Here is an 18,215-nt window from a genome sequence, read left to right as displayed (position 1 = left end):
ACTGACATGTGACATGTCTTAAGCCTGTGCTGCTCATCGTGCTCATTTTCAAGCAGTCAGAACTTTCGGTTGCTTTTGAGATACAGGAGTTGTCTTATCCTCACCTATTTCAGACAAACAAATGCCAAACCTCTGTGCAGTCTTTTTTATCCTGTTAGAGAGGCAAGAAGACACCATGGTGTTCCTGTAACAAGTCTTCTCCTCTCTCCTAACACAGACTACAAGTAGTCTGAGGGTACTTCGTTCAGGGAAGCGTTGCTCAAAGGTCAGTTCAAGCTAACCCTTCCATAGCTACACCCAGCTGGAGATACAGCTTACAGTGTGAGGATATTGCACCTTCAGTGACGGCGAAATGAGGGGAAGGATCTCCCTCGTGCCGCTGGGCGCATCCAGTGCGGCTGCCTGCCTCGGTAAGTGCGGAAAACCCTTCGTGGTGCTGCTGGTGGTGGAAGGGTTTCTACTTTTATTCTACCTTGGCAATGTTGTATGTGCGCCGAGCTGGAAGTACAAATTTCCAGCCGTCAAAGAGCGGAATTCCCGCCGCGAACATCTGCAGGACGCCTCCCTGCTTTCGGAAGCGGGAGCGCTTCAGGGCACAGGAGCGGCGCCCCGTCCCGCCGTGCCGCGGAGCGGGCAGCGGGCCGGCAGCGCCGCTGGGCCCGGGGCCGCCCTCCCGCCCGCGCCTGCGCGCCCCCCGTCCCGGGAGCTCCGAGCCTGTCCCGGGAGCGGGACGGGAAGGGGGCGGCGGCGCCTGCGCCGAGCGCTCGGAGCTGTCTCGAGTGGCGGGGATGCTGCGCGCCGGGCTGGGGAGAAGGAGCCGGTGTTGCGGGGGTCTCTGGAGGAGCCCCTGCCCCGGAGCTGCCGGCGGCTGCGCCAGAGCCCTGAGCGCTGCCTCTGCCTCCCCTTCCCCGGGCAGCGGCGGCGGGGCGCGGAGCGGAGGCGCTCCCCCGGCAGGTACCAAGCCGTGCCGCACCCTCCTCCTCCTCCTCCTCCTCCTCCTCCTCCTCTGCCTCCCCTCTCCCGCCGCGTCGGGCCCCTCTGTCCCTGTGCCTCCGTCGGTACCGCTGGGGCGGGGGTCGGTGCCGCTTCTCGGAGGCAGGCGCCAAGCACCTGCGGGAGGCTCCTGTGAGGGCCGGGCCGAGGGCTCTGAGCGCGGCCCCGCGGCGGCCTCGGCGCTCGGACTTCGGCCGCAGGACGCGCCGCTGGGGACACGGAGCGTGTCGGCTCTCCTGGCTGCCCGGCTAATGGCACGCCGTGTTCCGGGCCCCGTCTTCTTGTAAGGTTACCAAAGTCTAATTTTCTGCTTTTAAATTTTTTTGGAAAATGAAATAAATCAAAGGTGCAACAAATTCATTGTTCTCTGGCTTCAAGTTTCTCTGTTATTAAATAACAGAAAAATAGGAACAGTAGCTTTGCTGGCACTAGAATCGGTAGAAGTTTGCAGTTCTGCCTCCTACTATGAACGTACCAAGTGTGTTCCAGGCTGGAGTGTACCCACTGATTGTGAATTAGTCCACGGTAGTGATGGACTTGATTATAACTTACTGCATGGAAAAAGTGAAAAAGTGCTGATTGTGCAGCAGTCATGTCCTCTGGAATTGAAAGTAATTGGAATGGAATCTCTGAATTTGCATTGTTGCAAATATTAATTGTCTCTTCTAGCTGCCCTGTTCTGTCCCAAGTGTAAAGAAAATATTTTTGGAATGTGACACAAGAATTGATTTCTGTTCTATGGAGTGGTCTCTCTGTTGGTTGCTTATTTGTATTGTTTGACTCGGCCAACCTTGGAACAAACTATTGAGCTTAGCTAGAGAGTGTAAATCATATTGAGAGCGAGAGGGTGTGTTTATTCTTAATCGAAGTTATTTATGAAAGATACATATGAAACTCTAATTCACAATAAATTCAAGCATCATAGGAATCAAGAGCTTACATAGAGGATATAGTTAGAACTGGGAGAGTGATTTTTCATTCAGTCATCAAGTTACTGGTATAAATAAAAGCAAAAATACAAGAGAAAATGTGAGTTTGCATTTTAAAAATTAAGACTGTTGAGTAAGAATCCTAACAAAGTCTAACTTTGGGTATGTCCCTCCTTAGGAAAGTAGTGATGAAAGTAAAAATTCAGGAGATAATTCTAGTTAATGCTGATGAATTCTGATCTCTTGTGTTTGTTTATTATGTGGTTTTGTTTCTTTTTGTTCCTACAATAGATAATACTCTCTTATTCAGGATTCATGTATCAGAACTGCTGATGTCAAAAGGCTTTCTACTGCAGTTATTTCAGCAAATTATTGTCACACTGCATATATAATCTAGCTCATATATATTTTTTTGGTGAACATCTGTGTTCTTCTATTCTGAAGAGACTAACAGGTCTGCACCTCAATTTTCAAAAGAAAACTTTTGATCTTTCTTGTATTTCTTCATCATCATGGATATTTGTTATTTGCTGTCATTAAAAAAAAATAAATCACAATGATCTGTCTTCAGAGCAAGAGTTGTGCTCTCCTATTCTGTTCCAGCTGTGGAAGAGTCCTAACCCCTGAATGGAGTGTTAGATGATGCCATAATGTGAGTGATGTGATAGTTAGCAAGGGTTCATCAGTTTTAATTATGCATAAATACATATTTACAGACTAATCTTAACATTTTACTGGCTTTTTTTGGAGAAATATCTTTATAGATTCCTACAACTTGACTGCAGGCAGAGAACCTGTTTTCTTTTCAGAGCAAACAGGTTCTCTGCCTGCAGTCAAGTAGTAGGAATCTATAAAGTCAAGTTCTCTGCCTGCAGTCAAGTTGTAGGAATAGTTGCTGTTGTTCTGGTGGTGTATCTGTGAGTAGCCCTAAGTATTGGTTCAGGATGAGAATAGGTGAGCTATCAAAGTGCAGCTCTAAAAGGTGTGGAAATAATAGAGGAAGATGGACCTTTTAAAACTGAAATTACATATTTTTAATTTTTGGGGAGCTTCAGTAAAGCTTTTTACATATTTTTGGAAAAAAGAGTAGGGTTTTTGCGGAGAAAATTTTGCATCCAGCTTGATAAAACTGCCATTATACAGGAGGGTCCGTGGTGTTTTCCTGACTGAACTGTTTTCCAATGTCTGGAACCCATGGAGGTGTGGAGCAATGAAGAGGAGTTGCAACCACTGAAGAGTAGTAGCCTTTAGGTTTTCCTAAAGGCTTTGAAAGTGCAAAACACATGGCCATTCCTAGATGTATATGTTTTAAACATGCTGCTTAGTCTGCATGTTATATTAAAGCACAAAACCCGTTAAATGGAAATCTCCCTGGAGTAAGTGGTAATAATGGAGGAAAATTACTTCAAGATGAACAATGGGATGCAAGTGTCCTCGTTTAGGGCAGTGCAGTTAATGAAAATATTTTAGCAGAAACCTTGAATTTCTACTGCTGCTTCTCTGTAGCTTCGTTTATCTCTCTCTTGATATAAATCTTCTTCCCATATGTAGGAAGGAGGGTTATGAGGGTGACTGAATGGTGGTTCAGGTCTAATGGAGGGAATGTGGAGCAGGTGATACAGGCATGCACTGCTGCATGATATGGGAGATGCACCACAGTGCCCTGCAGGCTTTGAATGAACGTGGTTTGTTTGATTCTCACCCCCTCACCCACAATATGTTTTACATCCTTGTCTTACCAGGACAAGCTCCAAAAAGAGAGGCTTGCTGCAAGCTGGTATGTGTCACTTTGATGGTGTTAACTGGCCAGGTGCTTTTGTTTTGTGTGTGAGACCAGTAGCTGAATGACCGTCCTCACAGGGTGATGAAGTGTTTGTGTCCCTTGCCTTCAATAAAAGATTGAGGGAGAAGAAGATAACCTAATGCCACCAAAGAAATAGTTGGCCAACCTAGTCTAGACTATGAGATTATTTGCTCTGTCTGTGATGTTTATTGCCATTACTGTTGTTTCTTAGACCTGGTCAGGTTGGAAAGGGTGAGGGAAAGGAAGAAAGCATTGTGATTTCTTAGTAATTATCCTGCATGTGCAGCTGCCATTGAAAGTGTTTCCTTGGCTCTTGTATTCTGCCTTAAGTTTTGTAAAGGGGATATTCTTTGTGTGTGTGTGATGCAAGTGGCTAGGTCTACAGAGGTGAGAATTCACACTTTGTGAATTCTATCTACTGTGCTTCCTATTGGTCTGGTACTCTTACTTTTAGCTTATGTCATCCTTGCTAAAATGCTTTTTTTGAATATTTCTTCAGATTAGCCTTTAAAAACTGTTTGAGTGTTTGTGGAAGGCACGTATAAAGTATTGCTATAAAGTAGCTTTATTGTAGACTTGCTAGGGAGTTAGAATAGGTTCTGAAATGTCATACATAAAGTTTTGCAACTTTGAAAGGCTTTACTAATGTAGTATGCCCCTAATAACCACCTTGTTCAGAAAGCTTTATTATCATTTATTAGGGAAGAGAGTTGAGCGAGAATGATGAGTGTTCTAAAAACAATGTGGTTTTTTTGAGATTGAAGTCACTGTTTTTTGTTTCTTGTCAGGTGCTAGTAATGTAAAGCCATTGGATGGTGTGAAAATTCTTGATTTAACAAGGTTTGTGTTTTGTCTATGGTTGGTAATAGTGTGTCTAACTGCAAATATTCTGATTGGAAAAACTAAGAAAACAATTTTTTTTTTCATATTGAAGGGTTCTTGCAGGACCATTTGCCACAATGAATTTGGGAGATCTAGGGGCTGAAGTTATCAAAGTGGAAAGACCAGGTAAGATTTTTATTTGTTTATTTTAGATATAGTAAGAACTGGATATTAAGCATATGTATATATAGATAATGTAAGGACATTGGATAATTGACTTATAATTCATTTTTTTATATTTTTTAGCTTAACACAATGGTTTTCTTCTTCCATGCAGCATATGCGCTTATCCAAACAGTTTCTGAGGATTGGGTACTGGTAAAAAAATGCTTCATTCTTATGGTATAGCTACACTTTGTAGTTTGGAAGACCATATAAGAAGAATAATAAATTGCATGGCATTTGGTTCTTTTTTAGAAATAGTCCCCTCACTTGTCTCTAAGATTTATGCATCATTATGCATTTGAGGGGTGTGATTATGCCATAACAGCTGCACATTGTGTAATGTGGTTTTTTCCTTTAAATTTCCATTCTTTAATTTTCTCTCTTTTTGGTATTACTGGTCTTGAAACTAGTTGGTGAAAATAGTTGAGATACTAAACAATATTACACTCCCTATATTTTATAACAGTTTATAGTAATTTATAACATAAAATGAGATACTAAACATAGTACATTCTCTATATTTTATTTGTAGTAGAAAATATTGAATGTTTGGACATTTAAGGAAACAATGAAGTTTTGACAAAGGTTTTGCCACCTCGGTCTATAGGTCATCCTTATTTACTGACCAGTGTTATAAAGGTTTTCACTTTTGTGACCAGACAAAGGTACATCAATGTTGTAGTATCAGATTAGTCCAACAATGGTGGTATTCCAAATATCTAGGTAGTAGGAACAGAGCAATGTCAGCAATTAAGTATGAAGTAATGATTTTGGAGCTCTGCATTTTTTTGTGATTGAAGAAGAAGGCCAGCTTCAGAATTCTAAATGTCAAACATTTTAGAAGGTGAGTAATCCTCTCTTTCTGTGAGAGGATGTCCACTTTCACAGGAGTATTAATCCAAAAGAACAGTAGCTTCACTAGTGTTCTACAGGGAAAGTATTACTGAAATGTTTTCCTTTGAACCACTTAAAGTACACTGAGAAGAGATTGCCCCTGCCCTCCTAAGCATCCTGCTTGAACTAAAGTAGTCTTTTGAGATAATAAACAGTAGAAATGTTGATAAGCAAATTATATGTTTGCATAACTTCTGCCGCTGTAGATCTTAAATGGCTGTAGACTTTTGTGTTACTATAGTGCATAGCATAATTGTGACAGTGGCTATGTAACATGCCACCTAAGGTTCTTCAGCTTGTTTCTGTACCTGGGTTTCTGTATCAGGCTTCCTGCTGCCTCACTAAGGAAAGTTTTCAGTTATGTGAAGTTAACAAGTAGATGAAGGCTAGATATTGAAATAGATACAGGAATGCACGTGCTTGCTAACACTCAGGACAGTGATTCTAGCTGAAGTTGAATTTAGCTTTAATTCTATTTAAAATAGATTTCTAGTCTTCATGATGTTTAAGAAAGGTTAAAAATTGGAAATTAAGCATAAATGATATATTAATATCAGTGTCTGCAGCATATTTAAGGCAGGATTTTTGGAAGGGCTGGAGGTGGGGCCCTGCACCAGCCATCGGGAGCACTTCTTTTAGTTGGCATTATGCAGCATGTGACTTAATCAGTTGCTGTCTGTCAGTAGTATCTTGATGTTATGTCTGAAGTATTTCAGGAATACCTTACTGACCAGATGAACTGCGTGACTTGGTGCAGGCAAGAGACTCTACTAAATTCTTCAGGATTGACTAAAAAGAATTGTGTTGTAGGCCTGTATTAAGTTAAAACAAACAAACTACCAAAAGAACTCCAATTCCCCTTTCCCCAGGTTCCCCAAGAAAACAACCAAAATACCAACCCACAAGTGAAAAACAACCAAAAAACCTGCAAATACACTAGTGGTCTGTGGCTGTATTAGTATTTTCAAGACTAAATGGAATCCCAACACTAGCAAAAACTTTGTTCACTTTGCTTAATTGCATTCTTTTTTAGGTGTTCTTTTTTGATATAAATATCCTAAAATAAATATTTTAAACTAATATTTGTCCTGCCTGCTAGATGAAGCTTAGATGACTTTAATGTAATGTTGGAGAAAAGCTTTTTATTCTTATTTGTTGGGTGTGTGGTATTTGGCAACTATGAATATGTGATGGCATTTCTTTCAGGAGCTGGTGATGACACAAGAGCCTGGGGCCCACCTTTTGCTGGGAGAGAAAGTATTTATTTTCTCAGTGTCAATAGAAATAAAAAGGTAAATGGGGTGTGGAATGGGACATGAGCGTATGCTTACTGTAATTATAACTGAATATAAAACACTTTTTAGTTTGATTCTTAGCATATATAGTGGAGCAATACTTACATTAACCTAACGTTATGATGAATAAATTTGAGGAGAAAATCCCTAAGTTTTTAGAACAGCAAAGTTTGCAGATCTCTGGTACTGTGCTGTGGGCAGCTGAGGCAAAATAGAAAAGCAAGAGTGCTCCTGATGGTCTTCAGTTGCTGGTGCTGATTAACTGAAAATGAGGCCTGCTGAGAGGAAGGGATATTTTATTTGAGTGATCATTTTTTCCAGGTGCATCAGCTCAGTTGCCCTGTGTCAGCTGGCAGGTAGAGTGCTGCCATTATACCATGGGGAGGGTGGCTAAATCTAGCTTTGAAACTTAACATGAAGTTTCGTGGCATACCTGAATTGTTTAATGGCTTGTTACCATTGAAACAAATGTTTCTGGTGTCCCCCTGTGTACTTGCAGTAGCAGGTCCTGTGTAAATATATAGTGAACAGGCTGCCCACCTGTCAGACTGGTTTTGGTCCTTGTCTGATTCATTAATGAGATATAGTTCAGCTTGTTTTGCTGAGAGAATTTTTTTTTTGCAGGAGGAGATGGGCTATGTGTTAAAATTTATTTATCCAAATTAGCCCTAGTGTGCAATTTGACTGTTGGTTATGTTTAGAATAGGCTGATAATACCTTTCACATATTTTTTCCACATAAATTACTGTTGTATTTATTTTTGATCTCTAGAGTATAGCTATCAACATGAAGGATTCAAAAGGAGTAAAGGTAATCAAAGAGGTAGGTTTTAATAGCATGTGAGGTGTCCTTGTTTTGTATTGTGGTGATCCTAAGTGATTCACAAGTTACACTAAGTAATAAGGATTAAACTCTGCATTTGAAATATTAGTTTGATAATTTAAAAAAAAATCGATGCATGCAGTAAATTTTGTAAATTACAATATATACTTCTGTACTCTGTGCTTTTGGACTCAATGTTCAGTGTAACTTATAATAAATTTAGATTTACATGATGACTTTCATTACTTATAATGAATTTAGATTTACATGATTTACATAATGAATTTAGATTTACACATGAAAATGTCATCAAAATCTTCACATGAAGTATTGTGAGGAAATGGTCTAATAGGCTATTCCTTTCCTGTTGCTGCTGCTGTGCTACTGATCTTGCTGTTCTACTGCAGTAGAACAATTCAAGATGGACTGATCAGGTGAAGTCAGTGAGCAGTTAGGAGGAGATGCTGTGTTCCAGTAAATGCAGTTTTTTGAATGTTACAGTGTTCAGTTGCTGTACATCCTCCTGAAAAGCACTGTCCTCTAGGTGAAACTTAGTATTGGTTTCTTTTTCAGTATTTGACTTCAATGTCTTTTAAGATGATCCATTTCTCTATCTAAAAATAATATCACATTTTGTCAAACTTGAGTTTTGTCAACCCTTTATTTATTACTTGTTGAGAAATGCAAGATCTGCTACTTGCTAGTGGTGTGTTTTAAGCCCTGCAGTAGTAGCAGCTGACTTCTGTTACTGCTTGTTTCAGTATCAGTTCCAATCCTTTTTCCACAGTGACACTATGTGTCATGCAGTAGGTGGAATTTGTCTGGCAGTGCTTTTTGTTGGGAATATTGCATAAAATGGAAATAGATTAAGTTTTCCGATGCTTTTGATTTGTTATCTATGCAAAGATACTTTATACAGAAATACTCTGGAGATTATATATAGATATAATTCTACAGTGAAAGAGAGTCTATAATAATAATTCTATAATTCTGCCTCTTTTTGCAGAACAGAGGCATTTATTGTTAATTTGTTATGGAGCTGTGTTTAACTTCTAAAAATTTATAAGTAGAAATTTTCATTTGGAAAAAAATGTGCACAATATAAAAAAAAAATTGCACAGGCATCTTTTTGGATAAACTAGTCATATTCTAATTAAGTGCTATAAAATTTTTTTCCCTTGTGGAAGATTAATTTATTATTTGACCTTTAAAATGGTGAAAGAGAAACTACTCAGAGTGTCCACTGATTCCACATGTGTGGGCTGAAGGCGTTTGAAGAGTTAAAGGCAGCTGGGCCTGTGAGTCAAGATGAGGTGGAGGAAAAAGTGGCATCATCTGTTAAATATTTACCACACTAGCTGTAAAAATGAGGAGACTGCCTGTGAAAAAAATAATTTATTATATTTTCTATCCTTTTTTAAAGTGGCTTTAATAACCACTATAGCTTTCTGTTCCTCAAATCAATGCCATCCCTATCTGTGATACAGCAACATTGAAAACCGATGAAGCTCTGTTTGTCATGCTCCTTGTGGAGTTGTTCATCCTTCTCCTTGATTTTGAATGATATGTTTTGAAAGCATTTGGTGCAAAGGTCTTGACATTCCATTATTCATCTCAAATGAAACTTCTGTTTGGAGGTTTGTCAAAAGATATGTGTAAAGGGAAGTTATTTATAACAGGCTCTTGTTTTCAGTTGTCTTCTGCTGTCATCAGGACAGATCTGTATAGAATTGGGCATTGTTCAGCATTGTATTTGTTACTATAACAAGAGGTGTCCATGTCTTTAAAGTAGCTGATGAAAAGTATAAATTGAAGTTTGTAACACTGCTTATTCATACATAAATATGAGTTGTGTCACCAGTGTAAAAGCTACAAAGAAATGTAATAAGGTTACAATCTTTACCTTTATGAAGCAAGGTATCATGGTTAAAATAGGTTTTGTTTCCCACATATATTTTGTGTAGTTTTAAGAGGGCAATTCTCAATTTAGAATCATGTTAGAAAAACAGCAGTAGACAGTCCTCAAGTATATGTCAAAAACATAGACTTGACAATTAGTCAGTAATATCAAGTGAGCTGAAGAAATCTATTAATCAGGGATCCTGGTTGCTTTTCATCCTTTGGCACAACACTACAAAATATTTTTTCAAGGATCTATTCTTTAACGCATGATTACTTGATTTCCACAAAATTATTCCTGTGACTTATTTCTTTCTTTTTTGCTAGGTCTCTCTTTCTTCCCTTCTAATGTTTTTGGCTGGCTGTTAATTTGCATTCCAAATATTTGTTTGTCTGAATAAAAATTATTTTTATTGTCTTCAGTGATTGTACACGTACCAGTCCCATGCTCTGTTATCTTTTTGTTCTCTTTAGAACATTATTTATTGGTTATTGTCAGAAACTCACTTTAAGAACCTTGAGTATACTTCTCTCCTGTGGATTATTTAGCCTTAACTAATGAATTTTAAATTTTTTTATTCATGAAGAACTTGGGACTTGTATTGACTGGGAGCTGATGGCACTTCTTCTCTTTCACTATTTTTAGCTGAAAGGTCAATACATCCCATGCCTTGCTCTCTTACTTGATAAAGCAAGATACTCACACATATATATAAATGTATTTGTTTATATGTATGTGTTATGCAGATTCTTCTCTGTCGAGTTCTTATAAAAACCAAAGCACACAAAACACAAAAAAAATCCCCAAACAAAACACCAACCAAAACTTCCAAAAGGTATGCATGGTTTCCTTTATAAAGTTAATAGCATCATTCTTTGTTATTCAACTTAAAGACTACTTTGGCATGAACTCTGCTGTTCATTATTTCCTGAGGCATAGACATTGAGCCTATCAGTGTCCTCTCTGGAACAGATAGTATTCCAAGTCAGGTCTGTGTAGTATTGCTCTGTTAGTAGGTGTTAAAATATAAGTGATGTTTAGAAGAATTTTAGGGCATGAGGTATGAAATTGTAGTTGACAGTGGACTTAAGACCCCATTGAGACTGAAAATCTCTGTGCATTTTAAGAACATTGTTTTGATGCCTTGAGAGGCTACCTAGAACCGAGGCTAGACAGTGTGAAAGGATTAAAGTAGGTATTTATTAAAGAAGGCCTTCGAAGGATACACCTTGGGCAGCACAAGAGCCTGGCCGTGGCTACACCCAGGATGGATGACCGGTCACACATTTGCACACTTTTATAAGTTTTGGTCCATTTACATATTGGGGTTAATTTTCCAATTACAGCTTCAGGTTATGCAGCCCCATCCTCCCAGATTGTTCTCTTCAATTCACTGTTTATAGTGTCTGGGCCTGAAGCTGCAATGGTGTCCTTGGTTCTTGGGCTGGAAAAGGATTGTTTTGTCAAACTAAACTGTGAAGAGAACTTGCTAACACTTTATATGAAGTTCAGAGTTATATACTAATGCAGCATAGAATCTGGAAAATATAAAAGCTACAATTTAAGGCATCAGTTTGGATCAGACTGTGTATCCAGTTTTCCACTATGGCAGAATTGTTGGTTCCTTGAGCATCAAATCTACATGTAGATTGCCACCTTTATATATTAACAACTATTTTAAATGAAAACTTTAGATGCAGAACTGGCACAGCACTTGTAATGTGTCTTGAAAACTCCTTTCTCTGAGAGCATATACCCTGCTAAACTCTGGGCCCAAGTCATTATGTCCTCACTTAGCATTTTTGTAATTTCGTGTATGTTGCCCAGTCAGAAGTATGGTGTTTTTCATGTTGCAGTACTGTGTGTTATGCTTTCTTCCTCAGTGGCTTGTGGGAGATGGGAGTTCTTCAATATAACATGGACAATAACTTTCAACTCTTTTAGCCCATTCAATCACTGTTATTTTCACAGATTACAAAATCACAGTGAAAGCAATACAGAAGTTGTAACCAATTTCATCTCTTGAATCAACTAGGCTATAGCTGTAGCATTACCGGTTTGAAAAGTATTTATATATGAACTGTGATGGATTTAAATAGAAAATAAAACCTCCTTAACTTAATCTTTCATTAAGGCATTGTGATTTCTGTTATGATGACACTAGTTTGTGGGAGCTTCTTTAACACACTGTGTATTTAATTACACAGTGACATGGCAGTTTCAGAGATTGTGCCTCCTTGATTGGCTGCAAATAGCATTAAGCAATTAATATATCAGTTATGCTTAAAAATGGGTGCACAAATATGTGTACCTGTTAGGGAGCATTTCTTAAATTCCTGTGCACTCAGACACACAATTTACCAGGCAGAAAGCCTACAAGTCTCTCAAGGCATACATCTGTCTTTTGATGTGTAGTTCTCATGCTTCAGGAGTCAACTTGTGTTAGTCTCAGTGAAATTTCCATATGTAGATCTGCTTATAATTTTTATAAGAGAGGATGGAATTCAAAGCAAATCAAGGTTATATGTTAATCTCAGCATCAATAGATTTTTGGACTCGGTGATTCATTTATAAGCAATGGAAAAAGTCATATTGCAGAACTTGATAGAACTATTGTATTTAATGTGACTTTAGGATCTTAATTTTAATTTTTTGTATTTTAAGTGTTGTTAGGCTCCCTATTCTAATTCTACATATAGGAAGTTGGATATATGGCCTTGTTATGGTAATTCTAATCAATGACTTGAAAATGAAAAATTTTAAAATTATTTCTATTATGGAGAAAACATGAATAATGGAGATATATCACTTCACTTTTCTTAAGAAAAAGGGAGTAGAAAGAATGTATGTGAAGATTGCTCTGGTAAACTGTTGTCAGGCCTTAGGAAATTGATGTGATACTGATAATACCACAGTTTTGTCTAGTCCCTCTAGGGTTTTGACAGTCTTCTTTCTAAATATGCAGCATCTCTAATATGTAGTTTGCAGAAATGCACAATCTGACAGATAAAAAAATCTTTAAAGGCTTTTCTTGTATGAGGAAGACTGGAGCAATTTTGATTAGCAAGATTTTAAAATTAAGTTACATAAGAATTTATTCAACTTTTAGGAGTTAATTAACAGATTTTACTTATCCTTTTCTTTTCTAAAGCTTGCAGCAGCATCTGATGTTTTTGTGGAAAACTTTGTCCCTGGGAAGCTGGCTGAAATGGGTCTAGGTTATGAAGACATTAAAAAGATTGCTCCTCACATAGTGTACTGTTCAATAACAGGTATTTTTTTCAATTCTTTATGTTCATTATTTCCTTTATTTCAGTCAAAGTGTTATAAGAGTCATGTGGTTGCATAGAAGTATGTTACTTTGATGTCAGTTAAGATAAATTGAGAGTTTAAGCGAGTTCAATTCAAAAACAGGTATAGAAAACATTTGAGGAAGCAACCATGTCAACAGCTTAGTAGCTGCTCAGTGTCATTGCCATAGCAGCCTGACATGTTCTGTTGTTTTCAAAGGAGCCATGATGGGCTGGTCTCCTTGGATTTTGATTTAAACTAGCTGAAAACTGAGATTTCTTTTTTTTTTCCTTTTTTTTTTTTTTTTTTTTTTTTAACTCTCCCAGCAGTTTTACTGAATCAATTTACATATTATGTGTTTTAAATCTTGTAATCTCTGGGGTTTTTACTGCTCTGAAGTATCTCTCTCTTCAGAATTGTGCAGTTACCTGTTTATGGAAGTTTTGCATGACTTTTTTACAGTCTATTGCTTGGTAACTGAAACAGTAGAAGAGTTGTATGTACTTTATAAAAGCAGGGAAGAATGAAAAGAAAATAGACACATGTATGCTGATATTCATATAAAAACAATTTTAAGTCTGAAAAACTGCTTAAAAAACCCCAACAAAAACCATCCCCAAAATCTTAATCAACTAAAATGAAAAGTCTAATATTAAAATGCAATTAAATAACAGCAGAAATTGCAGATATTTTTAGACGGTTTTAAAATCTTAGTTATAAATCTGCTTTGCTCTTCAATTTCTGCAGAATTAATGGCTTTGTCTTTTTGGTACTGGGTATGGATGTTATTTAATAGAAATCAAATAGCTTTTTAGTCTTTTGTGGTGTATTTATCATATTTGTGTGGCTAATGTCTGAAAATGTCAAGAGCAGAAAGGCAATTATATTCAGGGCTTGATGAGAATCTTTGTTTAAACACCTATTTAGATTGGTCAGTGGCTAGTTACTACAATGTTTATCACATTTGCTTGTGTGTATAATCTCACAACTAGAATTTGTCAAGTGGATTTGCATTTTTGTTTGTTTTTTTTTGTTTAGTTGCTGTACCCATAATGATGGAAAATAATTAAAATTGCATCCAAACAATCTGTGTGAGGTACAACACCCTCTCATTTTGTGTCAGATGCTCCAGTCTCTTAATCACCTTTGTGACTATGTGCTTGCCTCATTAAGTCGGTGTCTGCCTTGTTCTGGACAGCCCAGAGCCAGTCACAGGACTACAGATGTGGCCTCAGCAGTGCTGAGAAGAGGGGAAGGATCTTCCTCCTTGGCCTGCTTGGCACTCTTCCCAGTGCAGAAAATACTGCTGTCCTCTGCTACAAGGATGCATACTTTTATATGTTTTGAGTGCTCCCTCAACTGAGGGTAGCTCTTCCTTGCTGCAGACTTCTCCCCTAGGCTCAGGGACCTAAGACTCCTGAGAGCCGTCTTTTTTTGGTAAATAGTGAGTCAAAAAAAGCATTAAATGCATCCACCTTTGTGGCCTTTGTTTATTTTGCCATAGGTCCATGTCCTACCTAGTCTTCCTTCTGCTGCTGATTTACTTTCATGTTGTCTTTTGTCAAATTCAACTCCAGGTCAGCCTTTGCTTTTCTAACCATATACTTATATGATCAAACAGCACCTCTGTACTTCTAGGTCACTTGCTTCTTCTTTCACTGCTTGGAAGACAAGCTGAACAAAAATCACATAATCTTGCTGTTTAGAGCTTTGTGTAATGAAACATAATTTAGTTATGTTCTATAATGGGAAACAACAAGCCTTATTCATGGACTATGGCAACTTGTAGTTGAAAGGGTTTGGGAGGTAAGACCTAAGTGATGTTTAGTTAGGCATTCATAAAGCAGCTTGAATTCCTAAATTATGGTTGTTTAAGTCTTGGATACTCAACAGGTATAAGCAATGTCTTTTTAAGGACGATCCATCTTTTAGGAATAAAAATATAAGCTCCAGTGCCCTTAAAAAAAAAAATCAGCTCATAAATCCAAAAAATCAGCTCAGCTCATAATCCTGAGTTAAGGCAGGAAATAGCAAAGCCTCAATCTAAGCATATTAAAAGAAGCAACCAGACTAGGACATGCAAGAAGGCACAATCAGGCAGAAAACTGATTTAAGAAGAATTCCTGATTGATTTCAAAAACTTCAGTGATGTGATTCTAGATATTACAATTCCTAACTATTTTGTGCTGTTGACTTTGCTGCATTCAGATATGCTTGGGGGTTTTTTTGGGTATTTTTGTTTTGTTTTGTTTGGGTTTTTTTTTGTGAAGAGAGATGGGACTAGGTATAAGGCTCTAGGACTCAAGTGTCAAACAAGTGATAGTGAAGGTCTGTGTGGGGCAAGTCAGTCAACCAGCCACATTACAACTACAGCTGTAAAAAAAGAAGAATGGGTTATTGATGTAGGTGACTCCCTTCTGAGGGGAACTGAGGGCCCCACATACTGACTGGCCTTGTCCCACAGGGAAATCTGCTGTCTCCTTGGGGCCTAAGTAAGAGATATTACTAGAAGACTCCTTGGACTGATTCAGCCCTCTGATTAGTACGTAATTCTGCATTTCCAGGTCAGCCGTGACAGTTCCCAGGGCAATCAAAAACAACTTCAGGGCATTGAGATGACTGGTTGAAGGGATAAGAGCAGAGGTGGTGTTTCCTTCAATGCTTTCAGTAGCAGGGGAGAGTGCTGAAAGAAACAGGAGAACCCTGATCAACATATGGCTTAAAGACTGGTGCCATTGGTGCAGTTTTGGCTTTTTCTCTCATGGGATCGTTTATACAGCACTAGGCTGGCTGCAGGCAAATAAGGTTTGTCTTTCTAAAAGAGTGAAAAGGATTCTAGGCCTGTGAGTTGGCAGGGACAATTGAGGAGGCTTTAAACTTGGTTTGAAGGGGAAGTAGGTAAGACCAGACTCACTAGAGGTAAACCTGGCATGCCTGTGTCAGGGGCTAAATTGATAGCCCAGCTAAAGTGCATCAGTATGGGTAACAAACAGGAGGAGCTGAAGGCCATTGTGCAGCAGGAAAGCTGTGATTGCCATCAGGGAAATGAAGTGGGATGAGGCATTTAAATGGCGTGCTGCAGTTCATGGCTACATGTCTACAAACACTTCTGAAGGGACAAGCAAGGAAGGAGAGGCGATGGAGTGGCTCTGTACATTAGGGAGTGTTTCAACTGCATAGAGCTCAAGGATAATGATGACAAGGTTGAGTATCTGTGGGTAATAAGCAGGGGGAAGGCCAACAACACAGACATCCTGATAGGAGTCTATTATAGACAACCCAGCTGGGATGAAGGGATGGATGAACTATTCTGTAAGCCTCTGGCTGATGTGTCACAATTGCTAGCCCTTGTTCTTGTGGGATGTCTGCTGGAAACTCAACACAGTGGAGAAGAGGCAGTCTAGAAGGTTTCTCGAGTGTGTGGAAGACAACTTCTGACACAACTGGTGAGTGAGCTTAGCAAGGGGACCCTGCTAGACCTGCTTTTTACAAACAGAAGGGCTGGTGGGAGAGGTGGTGGGCAGATGACATCTTGGGCACAGTGACCATGACATAATGGAGTATTCAACACTTGGTGAAGTAAGGAAGGGGTCAACAAAACCTCCACCTTGGACTTCAGGAGGCTGGACTTTGGCCTGTTCAGGACACTGGTTCAGAGAGTTCCTTGGGAAACAGCCCTTAAATACAAAAGGGTCTAGAAAAGCTGGACATACATTAAGAAGCAAATTGTAAAGGCACAGGAGCAGTCTGTCCTTGCTTGCAAAAAATAAGCTGTCAGGGAAGAAGACTTACCTGACTGAGTAAGGAGCTTTTGCTAGAAATTAGGGGAAAAAAAGAGTTTATCATCTCAGGAAGAAGTGGCAGGCAACTCAGGAAGACTACAAGGGTGTTGTTAGGTCACATAGAAAGAAAATTAGAAGGCAAAAGCTCTTCTAGAACTCAATCTGGCCAGCTCTGTGATACATATTAGAAAGTGCTTTTATAAATACATTAAAAACAGAAGAGCGGCCCAGGAAAATTTCCAACTTCTATTGGATGTAAAGAGGAATATTGCAACAAAGGATAATAAGTCTGAGCCGATAATGTCTCTTTTGCCTCAGTCTTCAACAGAAAGAAGGGTTATCAACCAGCTTCCTGAGCTGGAAGATGGGGATGGGGAGCAGAACAGACTGCCTGTAATCCAGGGGTAATTAGTTTGTGACCTGGTGTGCCAGTTAGACACTCACAAGTCCATGGAGTGAGATGGGATTCACACAAAAGTAGTGAGGGAGCTGGCAGATGAACTCACTAAGCTGCTCTCCATCATTTATTATCAGTCTTGGCTAACTGGGGAGGCCCAGCAGAGGTTGATCAATGTGACACCCATCCACAGGAAGGGCCAGAAGGAGGATCCAGAGAACTACAGGCCAGTCAGCCTGACCTTGGTGCCCAGGAAAGTTATGGAACAGATTATCTTGAGTGCATTACATTGCATATGCAGGATAGCCAGGGGATCAGGCCTGGCCAGCCCAGTTTGTGAGAGGCAGGTCCTGTTTGACCACCCTGATCTCCTTTTATGACCAGTGCCCACCTAGTGGATGGGAGAAAGACTGTGGATGTTGCTACAGCAAAGCCTTAGATTCTGTCTCCCACAGCATTCTCCTGGAGAAGCTGGCAGCCCATGGCTTGGGCTGGTGCACACTTTGCTGGGTGAAGAACTGGCTGGATGGCTGTGGGCCCACAGTGGCAGTCAGTGGTACTCCATCAAATTTGTGGCTACTTCTAAGTGGAGTTCCCCAGGCTTCAGTATTTGGGCCAGTCCTGTTTAATAAAGTTATTGATGATGTGGACATGGGGATTGGGTGCATCTGCAGCAAATTTGAGGATGACACCAAATTAGGAGGGAGTGTTGGTCTGCTGGAGGGTAGAAATCTGTGGAGGGTTCTGGCCAAGCTGGATTGATGGACTGAGGCCAATAGCTTGAACTTTAGCAAGGTGAAGTACCAGGTTCTTCACTTGGGTTGCAGCTACTCCCTGCAGCCCTACAGGCTGGGGAAGAGCAGCTGGAAAGCTTCCCAGCAGAAAGGGACCTGAACATGCTGGTTGACAGCAGCTGAGCTTGAGCCAGCAGTATGCCCAGGTAGCCAAGAAGGCCAATGGCATCCTGGCCTGTGTCAAAAGTAGTGATTGTCCCTCTATACTCACAGTGGCTGGTTCAGCACCTGCTGGCATTTTGTGTTTGTGGTTACAGTGATAGTAGC

At 39.6% G+C, this 18,215-nt stretch overlaps 1 protein-coding gene across 2 annotated transcripts in view; it reads left to right on the top strand.

Annotated features, from left to right (window-relative positions):
- Positions 1 to 307: 307 nt before the first annotated feature.
- SUGCT (succinyl-CoA:glutarate-CoA transferase) overlaps positions 308 to 18,215 on the top strand; it is a 311,756-nt gene continuing 293,848 nt past the window's right edge. The window contains exons 1-6 of one of the 2 annotated variants that reach the window (XM_059477505.1): positions 789 to 954; positions 4,515 to 4,566; positions 4,661 to 4,734; positions 6,874 to 6,959; positions 7,734 to 7,784; positions 12,836 to 12,956. In XM_059477505.1, coding sequence (XP_059333488.1) covers positions 789 to 954; positions 4,515 to 4,566; positions 4,661 to 4,734; positions 6,874 to 6,959; positions 7,734 to 7,784; positions 12,836 to 12,956 — 550 coding nt within the window. Of the gene's footprint in view, positions 411 to 788; positions 955 to 4,514; positions 4,567 to 4,660; positions 4,735 to 6,873; positions 6,960 to 7,733; positions 7,785 to 12,835; positions 12,957 to 18,215 lie in introns of those variants that run through there. The other variant, XM_059477514.1, reaches the window with a different exon arrangement.

The sequence above is a fragment of the Ammospiza nelsoni genome, chromosome 1 (genome assembly GCF_027579445.1).
Source record: "Ammospiza nelsoni isolate bAmmNel1 chromosome 1, bAmmNel1.pri, whole genome shotgun sequence".
Lineage (NCBI taxonomy): Eukaryota > Metazoa > Chordata > Aves > Passeriformes > Passerellidae > Ammospiza > Ammospiza nelsoni.
Note: the sequence above shows the minus strand (reverse complement) of the source record. Positions and strands in the feature narration are given on the sequence as shown.